Consider the following 15,404-nt stretch of genomic DNA (forward strand, 5'->3'; position numbering starts at 1 on the left):
TTCAAAATACAAAAAGAATATGAAACAAGATTCAAACATGCATAATAAATTCATAATCCTTTTCATCTTTATAATATGACAATTAATACTGTGTATTTTTAAATTAAAATATCTTAGATGTTATTTTTTGATCAAGTCTGAGAGCTCATCTCTGTGAGAAGGTGCAAGAACAGAAATAGAATTTTTAAAGGTAAAAGATCTAACAACCAACTATGTTAAGAAATTCCTCCTCACTTCTCTCCCAATATTTTTCAGATTTCACAACCAACAAAATAATCTATCTTTCATTTCATTATCTCTTCATAACTTCATCACATTTCTTCTTGACCAAGCAAAATTAATTTCAATATCTCCAATCTGCACAATGTTGAACATCACAATTACCAGGCCTTCTGATTATCCCAAATAACCAGCAAACTAGTGGCACTCACAGGCAACCTGTTCATCAATGCTCTGACTGAATCTTGACCAACCAAGAATTGAATGGAAGTAGCGAAGTGGTTTTGTAGACAGAAAACCAAGAAGGCCTGGTTAAATATGTGTATCAGAGGATACATTTTCCAAAGAACCGTTGTTGAGACACCCATAATCTATATTTGAAATATTATAACAGGAGTTTCTGAAGGAAATATGCTGGATTCAAATATTTTCAGCCATTTCATTATTATCCTTTTTTTTGCTCCAAGTTAAGATTGCCTGCACTGATTACAAAGAGCATAATTACTCAGATAACATCATCAAATATACCAAACCCACAAAATACTGAGGTTTGGACTAATAAGTGGCAGCAGAATAAGACATGCTCAACACTTAGGAGCCAAACCACCCACTTCTTGAAAATCTGTACTGCTATGTGCCAAATTTCCAGAACAGCAGCATCACCAAGAACAATAGCTCAGTTAGACCAGCCATACAAATTCCATGGTTACTATAGCCAGTTAAAAGGTAAACATACTCTAGCATATGGCTTTTCCACCTCATTAAATCATTTGCAAGGCACATATCAGAGTATAATAAAGTACTCCCCAGTTCACTGAAAGAGCTTTGATGTGCGTACATTCAAGAACCTTGATACCAGCCAGGAAAATGTAAACCACTTAATCAGAATCCCATCCATCAGTTAAAACTTTTGCTGTATCAGTAGCATGTCATCATTGCAGTGTCCTATTTATAAAATGTCCTGAAAGGCACTTGCAAGGCTTCATCAGCAATAGCTCTCAAACCCAATCGCATCCGCTATGTGCAAAGATTAAGGCCAAAGGTTGGACCGAACAGCATCCTTTCCCAGCTATTAGTTAACTCTGGTAATAAATATCACCTTTAATGACACTACTCTGGTCCTGGGAACCAGAGTTAAGGGAAATGAATAGTGATATGGAACATATCCATATGACAGAAGAGGTACTGAAGTTCTTCAAGCACAAAGATAAATTCCTGGGACCTAATCAAATGTATACTAGGCCATTGTGGAAAGCTAGAGAAGAAACTGCAGGAGCCCTGGCAGGGATATTTGCATTATCTTTAGCCACAGGTAAGGATCTAGAATACAGGAGGGTGGCTAATGTGTCTTTAATAAAGAGGGACAAGCCAGGAAAACACAAACCAGTGAGCATAAAATCACTGGTGGGAAAGTTATTGGAGGAGGTCCTGAGGAACAGAATCCATTGTTATTTGAAATGGCAAGATGTGATTTTGGCAGAAATCATTTCTCACAAATTTGATTGATTATTTTTAAAAAAGAGGTAGCAAAGAAGATTGATATTATCCACATGGACTTCAGCAAGGTCTCTGACAAGGTCCCTCTTGGTAGGTTAGTCCAGAGCGTCTGATTGCATGGGATCCAGGGTGAGGTAGCCAACTGTACACAGAATCTTGGTAGTATGAACCAGAAGATGGTAGGGAAGGATTGTTGTTCTTATTGGAGGCCAGTGACTGGTGTAAATACACCATTGTTTGTCATTTCTATTACAGACAATGGATGGCAATGTAGTCCACATGATTAGTGTGCACGGACAACATCAAAATTGTGGTGAGGTGGGGAGAGCGAAGGTAGTTATCCGAGATTGCACAGGATGTACATTAACTGGGAAAGTGGGCCAAAGAATGGCATGTGGAATTTGACTCAGATAATCTGGAAAGGGTACAGAAAAGACAAGGATATTACCAGAGCTCAGGGAAATGAATTAAAAATAAAAGCTGGAGAGTCTAGAGTTTTTTTTTCTCTTGAGCAGATGAAACTGAGGGATGACCTTATACAGGTGTTTAAAATCACGAGGGGCATAGACAGTGTAAATAGTCATGGCCTCTTCATTGGGTAGGGAAGCCTAAAACTAAAGGGCATAAATTTAAGGTGAAAGAGAAATACGTAAAAGGGAATGATGGACAAAGGGTGATAAGCCTGAGGTGCCAAATTTTGCAGTGTAGGTAGCAACAAATACAGCATTTAAAATACACGTTCATGAATAGGATAGATTTTGAGGGATATGGGACAAACATCTGGCGGAGGTGTACTGATCAGCATGGAAGAGTTGTGAGGGAAGTTTTGTTCGTTTGAAAGGTTACAAGAGAGGTATGATATTTTGCCAAAATCTTTGTTTGTTTATTATCAACTTTGTAATTTTTTGAAGAAGAATTATGGGCAGGAATGCATTTTGCCAGGTCAAACGAAATTAGAGTCATTAATTGGGAATCAAGTTGAAAAAGGTTTTATTTCTAATATGTATAGGTTGTTACAAGAAAAGATGGAAAAGGTTAATATGAATAAAGTTGAAGAGAAATGGGAAAATGATTTAGATATTGTTTTGACATGGGAAGAATGGTCTAAAATATATGTAGATAGTGTTACAAAGTTAATTAATGCTAGGTATAATATAGTTAATTATAATTTTTGCATCAATTATATTTGACCCAGGAAAAATTGAAGAGATATGGATTTAGTTTAACAGATTTGTGCTTTAGGTGTAGGAAGTATAAAGGTACTTTTATACATTCAGTTTGGTCATGAGAAGGTTAAATTTTTTGGGAGGAAATTATAAAACTTTTGAGAGATTTGTTCAAAACAGATTTGCAATTGGATCCATTGATGTGTTTAATAGGTAATATCAATTTACCTTTTATAGAATCACAAATGACTAAACTGTATTTAACATTTTTAAGACTAGGATTAGCAGTTGCAAGAAGATTTATTGCTGTAACATGGAAAAATGTTATACAATTGAGTTGCAAAGATGTCATAATGAAATGCAATCGTGTTTATATTTAGAAAAAGTAACATATAATTTACGAAATAATTTCTCTTTTTTTACCAATATGTGGAATTTATATTCAGAGCATATGTCATTAGAAGTTAAGTGAATGGCACTCAAAGCATAAAGCATTTAATATAAATTTCTTTTAAGCTCCAAAGGGGGAGGGTGCTGTTTTTTTCTCTCCTTATTCATTTTTTTTTAGCTTAGTAGGGGGGTGGGGGTAGGGTTGTAGTTAATAGATTATTTCTATTGTATTTGTAGAGGATTATTATATGTATTTTGTAAAATTTAAAATAAAGTTTTCAAAAAAAGTCATGAGAAGAGCCTGTTTCTGTGCTGCAAAGCTCTGACTCCAAAGGATTTGAGACCAAACCTGAAACATTAATGCAGAATTCAATCCTTGGAGTTCAATACAAAAAGTGGAAAGAATTTCATTTTGCAATTCAAATCAAATTCAGTAATACTCTCACCTGGGTATGAATGGAAGAAACAGCAACCACCTCCACATTAAATACTCCCTTGTGGTTATCCACCCATTTCATTCCAGGCAATGGTACCTGCAAAAATGGGAAACTCTGATATATTAAGAGTATTCATATATCTCAATATGTCTCATTTACATGGAACAATAATCATATTTTGTCCAGTTTTCACTTCAATTGAGAAGATAACATTTGGATGGAGTTTATTTTCTGCTAGTGGTTTTAGAGAGGGCCAAAAGCTATCTCTAGTCCCTCGACTGTGGCTCAGTGTAAAAGTCTGGGACTCCAACTTACTGGAGTGAGAAGCTGAATGATATATGCTAAGTCTGGTTGGTGTGAGAGTTGCATTGTTCACCAAGCCCATGAAAATACAGTTTATTAATACAGTTTGTTACCTAGTTTTATTTTATTATTTTTAATTCTTTACTTATAGTTAAGGTATTTTTAATGAAGTTTGAATTTTTTAAATCATTTCTCACCCAATTTTCATGTTTTCTTTAATTTAAATCTATTTGATAATCAAAGACTCACGTGTTCTGAATGATCTATTACATTTTACATAATAGAAGACTTCATCTGATGAAGAAAATATGCTAGTCCTTGCATCCATCAACCATGCTACATGGAGCCCAAGTTGCAAAGAGCACTGCATCCCCACATCCTGCTTTCATCCACCCTCCATTGCTAAACCACAACACATTCATACACATGTTGTTTTCATCTTATCTTAGTTGATGAATTATAAACATTATCATTTAATTTAACCCAAAAACAGATCATCAGATTAGGAAACGCCAGCAGTTACATGTTAATCTGCGGCGATTTCTCAATACAAGTACCACTAAGTTTGAGATTCCTACATAAATGTGGAAGTTCCAAACTTGCTGGCTGCAATACATTGAGATTCTCCCAAATGTGTTCAAACATCAGCATTCTTCTTGGGTCCAGCGACACACCATCAACTTGCCACAATCCCTTAGCCATACATTGGGAATGTGGCCCAATGAACATTGAGCCTATTCAATTCAAAATGAAGAGAATATCAATTCATCTACATTTTTTAAAATTGTGTTTCTTTCTTTACAAATGATTCATTTTTATTAATTGAAACATTTGATTGTTGAGTTTCTTTGATAGTTTCTGAACATCACTGACAGTTCAACAACTGGTAAACATAGAGGTTTGACTTTGCAGTCTGTCATCTGCTTTGTCATGAGGCTTCCTACCAACCTTTAAGCACAGTGTCACGAAGTTGCAGGTCAGGGCTTCACTATTTAGGATCAAGTCCATTTTCAAGAAAACCCCCATCAAGGTTGAAACAGAGTTATTATCAGGCCATAATTTTCTTAAGAACCAATCTGATAGTTTTTCAAGGAGATTCCAAGAAAGTTGATGAAGGCAAGGCTATGGATGTTGTTTACGTACGCTTTAGTAAGGCCTTTGATGAGGTCCCACATGGGAGGTTTGTCAGGAATGATCAGATTCTTGACATTCATGCTTAGGTAGTGAACTGGATTCAACATTGGCTACACAGGAGAAGCCAAAGAGTGGTAGTGAGTGTTTGCTTCTCAGACTGGAGGCCTGTGACTAGAGGTGTGCCTCAGGGACTATTGGCATCGATATTATGGTATATTGGATCGGCAAGTTTGCAGATGAAACAAAGATTGGAGGCACTGTGGAGAGCGAAGAAGGCTTTGAAAGGATCTGGACCAGTTGGGAATATGGACAAAAAAATTACAGATAGAATTTAATGCAGACAAATGTGAGACAGGACATGCATGTTTAAGGGTAAGGCAGTGAGGAATGCGGTAAAACAGAGGAATCTAGGAATAGATACATAATTCCCTGAAAGTAGCATAACAGTTATATAGGGTTGTAAAGAGAGTTTTTGGCAAATCAAAGTATTGAGTATAGGAGTTGGGATGTTCTGGTAAAGTTGATTAAGACATAAGTGAGGCCAAATTTGGAGTATTGTGTGCAGTTTTGGTCAACTAACTACAGGAAAGATATCACTAAGATAGAAAGAGTGCAGAAATTTGCTAGTATGTTGTCAGGACTTACAGGGAAAGGTTAATAGGATAGGACTTTATACCCTGGAGTGTAGAAAAATGAGGGGAGATTTGATTGAGATATTTAAAATTATGAGGAGTATACATAGTAAATGTAGGTAGGCCTTTTACCACTGAGGGTAGGTGAGATACAAACAGAGAACATGGGTTAAGGGTGAAAGGGGAAAGTTTAGGCGGAACATTAGGGGAACTTCTTTCAGAGTGGTGAGAGTGTGGACTGAGCTGCCAGATGAAGTGGTGAATGCGGGCTCTATTTTAACATAGAGGAGGAATTTGGACAGATACATGGATGGGAGAGGTATGGAGGGCTATGGACTGGGTGCAGGTCAATGGGACCAGGCCCAGACTAGAAGGGCCAAAGTGCCTGTTTCTATGTTGTAAATCCTGTGCTATGGTTCCATAGTTCTTTGAAACAAACCCACAGTGTTCATCGAGCTGATCTGATCAAATAGACACTCGCAGACATTTCTGTATCATTTTTTTAATAAAGGATTTGTTTCCATTTTTATAAAGCATTATTATTGTCACCAGGAGTGAAATTCACAGCAAAATATCCAAGGAATGATAACTGAAGGTATGCATCTTCATGTTTCATACAATTCATAATCCACGTTTAGCAAAACTGTAAATCTAGGCAAATGAGATATTGAGAGACGATAATCCAAAATAAGCATTAATTTAAGTAACTTACTTCTGGAGATAAAACTGAATAAGATTGTGGAGGCTTCTCAAGTGACACAGGAAGACATAACTGCCCTGTTTTCAGGTGTCCATTCTGCAACATAGGGATCCACTGAAATGGAAGGAGTAAAAATATTATCGCTGTAGTTTCTGGTCACAATTTTTTGTTCAAGTTAAACTATATTGAACTGGGATCCTTGTATGAAGAAAGTGACTGTTACGCTGCAGCTCCCTGAAGTTAAATGACTAAGATCAGGAAATGCATGATTCAGAAAGAGATCATGTGGACTAAATCCCAATCATATAATTTCTGCAGAGAAGGGAACGGGTGGAGAACACAGAGGGCATGTGATAGGGTGCAGACAGCATTGAGAGACAGAAGAAAAAAACCATGTATATTGGAAGGTACATTAACATCTCTCAAGAGGTAAAAATCATTGCCAGCTGAAATAGCTAAAATATTGAGAGGGCTGCAATGTATCCAGATGAAAAATACAATCCTGTTACCAAGTTTACATTGGATACCACTCAATTAATATAGGAGACGTAAGCTAGTGAGGTCAGACTGGGAGTAGGATGGGAAATTAAAAGTGGCAGGCAACCAAGAGCTCATTATTGCAGATGTAACAAATTTTCCCTGTAAACAGTCACCCATTTTCCATTTGAACACTCCAGTGAAGAGGAAACCATACTGTGAACACCAAATGCAATACATTAGATTTAAAGAAGTGCCAGTAAAGTATCTTTGGGAACTGTTTGGGTCTCTGCATGATCAGAGATAAATGAGAACATATTGTATCTCCCATGGCTGCAAAAGGGAAGTGGTTGATGAAGAAGGAAGAGCCAAAGATCATCCTTTGGAAATCTGAAAGAAGAGGGAAGGGGAAGGTGTTTCTTGTTTGAAATCCTGTTGAAAGTGGCAGGCATTATAGAGGATAATCCTCAGAAGCTGAAGGCAAAGGAATCCTATTCTTGTACTGGCCAGGAGTGGTGTGGTGAGCAGAAGTGGGGGAAATCGAGATGTGGCAAAGAGCACCAGCAACAGTGGTGAAGAGAAATCACAGTTAAGAATAAAAGGCACTGGTGCGGAAACCTGTGGCACTGGAACATAACAGAGATGGAAAAAATGGAATGAACTTCTTTTAGGAAGGAGGAGGCGAGAATCTGTTGTGAAAATATTTTGCACTCACTTGTTCCTTTATGGGTTGACCGAATAAAGAAAGTTAAAATACCCTAAATATTTTGACTCACAATTCCCAAGGCCTATAGACCAAAAAGCTCCCAGTTTCTCTTTTCCTCCCATCACATCTTGATCTCTGCTGAGGCTGGCTATTCCGTTATGAGGGACATTAATACTCCACCTGATGGCTGTAATGTGGCTTGTGTTGGAAATGTATACTCTTGTATGGGCACTGGACACAGAGAGGCAAGGACAAATTGCAACAACTACATGTCATTTATCAGCAATCAAATAGCCTGCTGGCATTCATTCACCAAACATTCAGAGAATAATATGAGAAAGTGTGAAAACCTCATTGCCTTTAGCAGATAGTGGGTACCAATCAATAAACAGTATTTGCATAAGAAATGCTACTATCCTTCATTTCTCTTTGAACATGACATCATCACCACTCAGAAACTCAGACAACATATATCAGATCATACCGTGTATCCCACTGGGGTTTCTAAGGGTGTGTTCTGCTTCTGCTGGCAGCTGACATGATAGAAGGTGAACAGCAAATGATGGTGATCAGTCAGAGAAGCAGGAAGTTTGATTTTAATCTCTTCATGAAAGTCAGGTGATCTAACAAAAGAAATACAGCATTTCACATAAAATACTTCTCCCATTTGGCTCCTTGTGGGATATAGTATTAACCACTATTTCCATTGATATTAGGATGTAAATATTAGTTCCAAGCCTATTTTGAGTTTATTTATCCCAAATAAGCCCTATAATTGAATTAAGTGTCCATAGATTGGTAGGATAAACTTAGATTGCCAATTACTATTACTTGCCTCTTAGAAAATACATTGACATTCATGAAGACATGATTGGCTCTGATATCTTCCACCTCTCTTGAAGTCCGCGCATTAACAAAATTTCTCCATCAAAATAGCTAAAAACAAAAACAAACAAATACAGGCACACGATCCTTTATCTGGACATCTAAAATCCGGAAAGTGGGAGAGAGGCAGCCGGGCAGCTGGGCGACTGGAAGGGGGTGGGGGTGGATACGGCAGCATAATTCGGGTGGGCTTTCTGAAATCCGGAAAAATCCGAAATTCGGAACACACTGTCCCCTAAGGGTTCTGGATAAAGAATCGTGTACCTGTACCAAAGGTAGTACTGAGTAAACTTGTGGGTCAAAAGATGAACAAGTCCCCTGATCCTGATGGAATGCATCCCAGTGTACTATTAAATGGTGGAAGATATAGTAAAGGCATTGGTGATTATCAACCAAAGTTCTCCAGACAGATCCTGGTGGATTGAAAGACAACAAATGTCACACCACTATTTAAAAAAGGATGTAGGCAAAAGGCAGTGAAGTATCGGCAGTTAGTTTAACATCTGTGGTTGTGAAAATGCTTGAAGCTAATATTTAAATAAGAAATAGCAAGGCATCTGGAGCAAAATGGATCTATCAGGCAGACACAGCATGAATTCACCAAAGGCAGGTCCTATTTGACAAACTTATTGAAGTTCTTTAGAATATAATGAGCGCAGTAGATGGAGGGGAGCAGATGGATATTGTTGACTTGGATTTCCAGGAAGTGTTCAATAGATGCTGCATAAAAGACTTCTATACAAGATAAGGATGCATTGTGTGTGTGTGTGTGTGTGTGTGTGTGTGTGTGTGTGTGTGTGTGTGTGTGTGTGTGTGTGTGTGTGTGTGTGTGTGTGTGTGAATTGAAAACAGAGACGAGATACAGGAGTGTTTTTCTGGGTGGCAATCAGTGGTGAGCAGGGTGCAACAGAAGTCAGTGCTGGGCCCACATTAATGATCTTGAAGAGGGGACAGAGTGTAATGTATCCAAGTTAGCTGATGACACTAAATTGAGTGGAAAAGGAAATTGGGAAGAAAAATGGAAGATCAGATTATTTAAATGGCAAGCAATTGCAATAAATGCTGTGCATTAAGGACTTAATGCTTGTGCATAAATCGCAAAAGACTGGCTTACAGATACAGCAGGTTTTCGAGAAGGCAAATGAAATGTTGGCCTTCATCGCTAGCGGGATTAAATTTAGGAGCAGGGAGATTACGCTGCAACTGGGCAAGGTATTGGTGAGGCCGCATTTGATCTCCTTACTTGAGGAAGGAGGTACTGGTTTTAGAGGTTCAGAGGAGGTTCACCAAGTTGATTCCAGAGGAGGTTAGCCAAGGAAGAAAGTTTGAGTCATCTGGGCTGTACTCACTTGAATTTGGAAGAATGAGAGGGAATCTTATAGAAACTTATAAAATTATGAAAGGCATATATAAGGTTGAGGTAGGCAAGTTGTACCCTTTGGTGGGTAACTAGAACCAGGGAGTACATTTAGAACGGAGATAAGGAGGAAATACTTTTTCCCCCAGAGTGTGTTGAATCTATGGAATTCACTGCCCATTGAAGCAGTAAAGGCTACCTCAGTGAATATATTTAAGACAAGATTGAATAGATTTTTACAAATTTGGGGAATTAAGGGCTGTGGGGTGGGGAGGGGGAGGGGAGAAAGGAAGGTGGAGGTGAGCCTATCATCAGATCAGCCATGATCATACTGAATGGTGGAGCAGGCTTGACAGGCCGGATGGCCTACTCCTGCTCCTATTTCTTACGTTTATTTTTGTGCTTTTACAACAATCACAGTGTCTGACACCTTTTGTGTTACACTCCATCAAAATAGCTGGTCAGGGAATCTTGTTAGAAAGTTCTCAGGATTCAGGACATTACCACAAGTAAAAGACTTCAGGAGGTAAAGAGAGAGACAAATTCAAAAATAATGTGCCAACTGCTTTGAGTGTTTAGTGGTTTGTGTAATCATCTTACTCCTACTGCATTGTTGAAGAATAGTAGTTCTTTTGTCTGAAATGAATTGGTGTTGAGGTCCAGTTGGCAAGGAGCGAAGAGGCTGGAGCGCGCTGTGCTGAACGGACGTGAGTAGAATGGTCCTAATTTATCTATTTATTTAAAAAGTCAGGTGTGTATTTATTTATTTAAAATGTAAGGGGAAGGGTTTGTTGGTGTAAATATAAAGTTAAAGTAGTTAATTTAATTTTAAATTAAAATTTAAAAGGGGGAGGGGGCTAGTACGCAGGAGTGTGGTGACGTCAGCAGGGGAGGGAGTTTTAAAAACAAAGAAAACCTTACCTCAGTTGAGGTCCAGTTGGCAAGGAGCGAAGAGGCTGGAGCGTGCTGTGCTGAACGGACGTGAGTAGAGTGGTCCTAATTTATCTATTTATTTAAAAAGTCAGGTGTGTATTTATTTATTTAAAATGTAAGGGGAAGGGTTTGTTGGTGTAAATATAAAGTTAAAGTAGTTAATTTAATTTTAAGTTAAAATTTAAAAGGGGGAGGGGGCTAGTACGCAGGCGTGTGGTGACGTCAGCAGGGGAGGGAGTTTTAAAAACAAAAAAACATTACCTCAGTTGAGGTCCAGTTGGCAAGGAGCGAAGAGGTGGGAGCGTGCTGTGCTGAACGGACGTGAGTAGAGTGGTCCTAATTTATCTATTTATTTAAAAAGTCAGGTGTGTATTTATTTATTTAAAATGTAAGGGGAAGGGTTTGTTGGTGTAAATATAAAGTTAAAGTAGTTAATTTAATTTTAAGTTAAAATTTAAAAGGGGGAGGGGGCTAGTACGCAGGCGTGTGGTGACGTCAGCAGGGGAGGGAGTTTTAAAAACAAAGAAAACATTACCTCAGTTGAGGTCCAGTTGGCAAGGAGCGAAGAGGTGGGAGCGTGCTGTGCTGAACGGACGTGAGTAGAGTGGTCATTTAGTCTTAATTAAGAGTTAATAATTTAGGTGGGGATTGCTGTTCAGTGCAGAGACAGTAATTGAATAGGGAGTGCAGGTGGGAGTAATTAAAGGAAACTGGTTAGGACAGTGCTAGTGGTAACATTGGGTAGTGTATTAAAGTAAAGGAAAGGTTTTTTGGGAACGGCAGCGAGTGAGCAGGAGCACAGGTTGAGGACAAGTCACTGCACATTAAGGTAAGATAGTCTTTATTACTACTTCATTGGGGTAAAGGATGAGTGTTAGGGCTGTGTGTTGTTGGGAGTGCCAGATGTGAGAGGTACTGGAGTCTTCCAGACTCCCGGATGTCCATATCTGCACTAGGTGTGTCGAGCTGCAGATTCTTAGGGACCGTGTTAGGGAACTAGAGCTGCAGCTCGATGACCTCAGGCTGGTTAGGGAAACAGAGGAAGTCATAGACAGGAGTTACAGCCAGGTGGTCACGCCAGGGCCACGGGAGGAGGAAAGGTGGGTAACTGTTAGGAGAGGGACAGAAAAACGTAAGGTGCAAGAGAAGAGCCCTATGACTAACCCTCAGCAATAAGTACGCCTCTTTGAGTACTGTTGAGGAGGACATCAAAGTTGGGGGGAGCAGCAGTGGCTGTGCGTCTGGCACGGGTTCAGCCCCTGTAGCTCAGAAAGGTAGGGAAAGGAAGAGGAGGGCAATAGTGGTAGGGGTCTCCATAGTTAAGAGGACAGATAGGGGATTCTGTGGACGCAGCAAGGAGAACCGGATGGTGGTTTGCCTCCCTGGTGCCAGGGTCCAGGATGTTGCTGCTCGTGTCCCAGATATCCTAAAGTGGGAGGGACAGGAGCCAGAGGTCGTGGTACATGTAGGTACCAATGACATAGGGAGGAATAGAGAAGAGGTCCTAAAAAGTGAGTACAGGCAGTTAGGTAGGGAGTTAAAAAGAAGGACCGCAAAGGGGGTAATCTCTGGATTACTCCCTGTGCCACGTGACAGTGAGAATAGAAATAGAATGAGGTGGAGGATTAACACGTGGCTGAAGCGGTGGAGTAAGGGGCAGGGTTTCAAGTTTCTGGATCACTGGGACCTTTTTTGGGGAAGATGTGACCTGTACAGTAAGGACGGGTTACACTTAAATCCCAGGGGGACCAAAATCCTGGTAGGGGTATTTGCTAGGGCTACTCAGGATCCTTTAAACTAGAATGGTTGGGGAGAGGGAGCAAAATAATGCAGAGCAGTAAGGAGAAGGTTAGAATGCAAACAAAGAAAGTTTGTAGTAAGTTTTGAATATGGATGGGAAGGTGATAGAGAAAGGAAATGCTCTGGAAGAAGATGAAGGGCAATTGGCAGGAAAAGGAAATAATGTTGTTATTAAAGATGAGGGAAAACAGGGATTAAGAATTGGGAAATCTCTGAAATTCATATATTTTAATGCCAGGAGTATTGTAAAAAAGGTGGATGAGCTGAAGGTCTGGATTGAAACTTGGAAGTATGATGTGGTAGCGATTAGTGAGACATGGCTGCAGGAGGGATGTGATTGGCAGCTGAATATCCCTGGGTTTCGTTGCTTTAGGTGTGATAGAGTCGGAGGAGCAAGAGGAGGTGGTGTTGCATTGCTTGTCAGGGAGAATATTACAGCGGTGCTTCGGCAGGAGAGATTAGAGGGCTTGTCCACGGAGGCTATTTGGGTGGAACTGAGGAGTGGGAAAGGAGAGGTTACACTTGTAGGGGTGTATTATAGAACCCCCGGAGGGGACCGAGACCTAGAGGAGCAAATCTGTAGGGAGATAGTGGATATCTCCCATAATTACAGGGTTGTAATTATGGGAGATTTTAATTTTCCACATATAGATTGGGAAACACATTCTGTGAAAGGGCTGGATGGGTTAGAGTTTGTGAAATGTGTGCAAGATAGTTTTTTACAACAATATGTAGAGGTGCCGACCAGAGAAGGAGCAGTGTTAGATCTACTGTTGGCAAATGGGATGGGTCAAGTGACAGAGGTTAGTGTTGGCGAGCACTTCGGGTCCAGTGATCATAATGCCATCAGCTTCAATGTCATTATGGAAAGAGAGAAGTCAGGGCCAAGGGTTGAGGTTTTTGATTGGGGAAAAGCTAGATTTGAGGAGATGCGAAAGGACTTACACGGTGTGCATTGGGGCAATTTGTTTTATAGGCAGGATGTAGTAGAGAGATGGAAGTCCTTTAAAGATCAGATTTTGAGAGTGCAAAAGCTTTATGTTCCTGTTAGGTTAAAAGGAGGGGCAAAAGGTTGGAGAGAGCCGTGGTTTTCAAGGAATATTGGAAACTTGGTTCGAAGAAAAAGGGAGGTGTACATTAGGTATAAGAAGCATGGAATTAAGGAGATGTTTGAAAAATACATTGAATGTAAGAGGAATCTTAAGAGAGGAATTAGGAAAGCTAAAAGAAGGTACAAGGAGACTATAGCAAGCAGGGTGAAAATTAATCCAAAAGGGTTCTACAAATATGTTAATGGTAAAAGGAAAGCGAGAGACAAAATTGGTCCCTTAGAGAATCAGAGTGGAATACTGTGTGTGGAGCCTAGAGAAATGGGGGAGATATTGAACAGTTTCTTTTCTTCGGTATTCACCAAGGAGAAGGATATTGGGATATGTGAGATTAAAAAAAAGCAAATTGGGTAAATATGGAGAATATAGTGATTACGAAAGATGTAGTGTTAGGGCTTTTGAGGAATATAAAGGTGGATAAGTCTCCGGGACCAGACGGGATCTTCCCCAGGACATTGAGAGAAGTAAAGGAGGAAATAGGAGAGGCTCTGATGGTAATTTTCCAAATGTCATTAGAGATGGGGATAGTGCCGGAGGATTGGCGTATTGTGCATGTGGTTCCGTTATTTAAAAAGGGTTCAAGGAGGAAGCCTGGCAATTATCGGCCTGTAAGTTTGACGTCTATGGTAGGTAAATTAATGGAGAAAGTTCTTAGAGATAGTACTTATAAATATCTGGATAGACAGGGTCTGATCAGGAGCACTCAACACGGATTTGTTGAGCTGCACTTACCGGGACTTGGGCTCAGTCAGGTCAGACTCGGGGTCGGAGGAGACAGTGAGTCAGTGCCTGGTGTCGGGTGAGAGGAGGAGGAGCCAAGAGACAGCATCAGAGGGTAAGTAAAATAAAAGCTGCACTTACCGGGACTTGGGCTAAGTCAGGTCAGACTCGGGGTCGGAGGAGGCAGTGAGTCAGTGCCTGGTGTCAGGGAGAGGAGGAGGAGGAGCCGGGAGTTAATTGGGGTTAATTGGTAAGGGGCAAATAAAAGGAGTAGAAAAGGAGGGAGCGGCCACCGAGAAGCGGCGCAGTGAGTGAGTGGCCCAGTGAAGGAGTGGGGACTTTGGTTCGAGGGACTTCGGTGAGCAGGGGCTAAGAAGGAGCTTATTAGTAAAGGGTATTATAGTAAGAAAGGAGGAAATGGAGTCAGTTGGGGTAGTTAAGTGCTCCAATTGTGGGATGTGGGAAGTCAGAGACTGCACAACTGTTCCTGATGACTACACCTGCAAAAGGTGCATCCAATTGCATATAATGAGTGACCGTGTTAGGGAGCTTGAGCTGCCATTGGATGAATTGAGGATCATAAGGGAAGCAGAGGCAGTGATAGAGAGGAGTTACAGGGAGACACTCACCCCTAGAAGGCAGGAGTCAGGGAATTGGGTGACTGTGAGGAAAAGAGGGAGAGCACCAGTGCAGAGTACCCCTGTGGAAGTGCCCCTCAGCAACATGTATTCGGCTTTGGATACTGTTGGGGGGAACAGCCTATCAGGGACGAGTCGTGGGGGTCAGGTATCTGGCACAGGGGCTGCCCCTGAGGTTCAGAAGGATAAGAATAGGATTCTTGTAGTTGGGGACTCATTAGTCAGAGGGACAGATAGGAGGTTTGTGGGAAGAGATAGGGGATCCAGGTTGGTATGTTGCCTCCCTGGTGCCAGGGTCAGG

The 15,404-nt window shown here is 40.4% G+C and overlaps 1 protein-coding gene across 14 annotated transcripts in view; it reads right to left on the bottom strand.

Annotated features, from left to right (window-relative positions):
• The window catches only part of dock7 (dedicator of cytokinesis 7), a 310,961-nt gene that overhangs the window by 150,673 nt on the left and 144,884 nt on the right, over window positions 1-15,404 (bottom strand). For all 14 annotated transcript variants that reach the window (XR_011357731.1, XR_011357730.1, XM_069938284.1 and 11 more), the window contains exons 17-19: window positions 8,146-8,284; window positions 6,491-6,592; window positions 3,719-3,805 (exon numbers count right to left, since the gene is read on the bottom strand). Coding sequence is in view for 12 of the 14 variants with exons in the window: in XM_069938284.1 (XP_069794385.1) it covers window positions 3,719-3,805; window positions 6,491-6,592; window positions 8,146-8,284 (328 nt within the window). In the remaining 2 variants the exon portion in view is untranslated. The remainder of the gene's footprint in view (window positions 1-3,718; window positions 3,806-6,490; window positions 6,593-8,145; window positions 8,285-15,404) is intronic.

This window comes from Narcine bancroftii, chromosome 5 (assembly GCF_036971445.1).
Source record: "Narcine bancroftii isolate sNarBan1 chromosome 5, sNarBan1.hap1, whole genome shotgun sequence".
In the NCBI taxonomy this organism is placed as follows: domain Eukaryota; kingdom Metazoa; phylum Chordata; class Chondrichthyes; order Torpediniformes; family Narcinidae; genus Narcine; species Narcine bancroftii.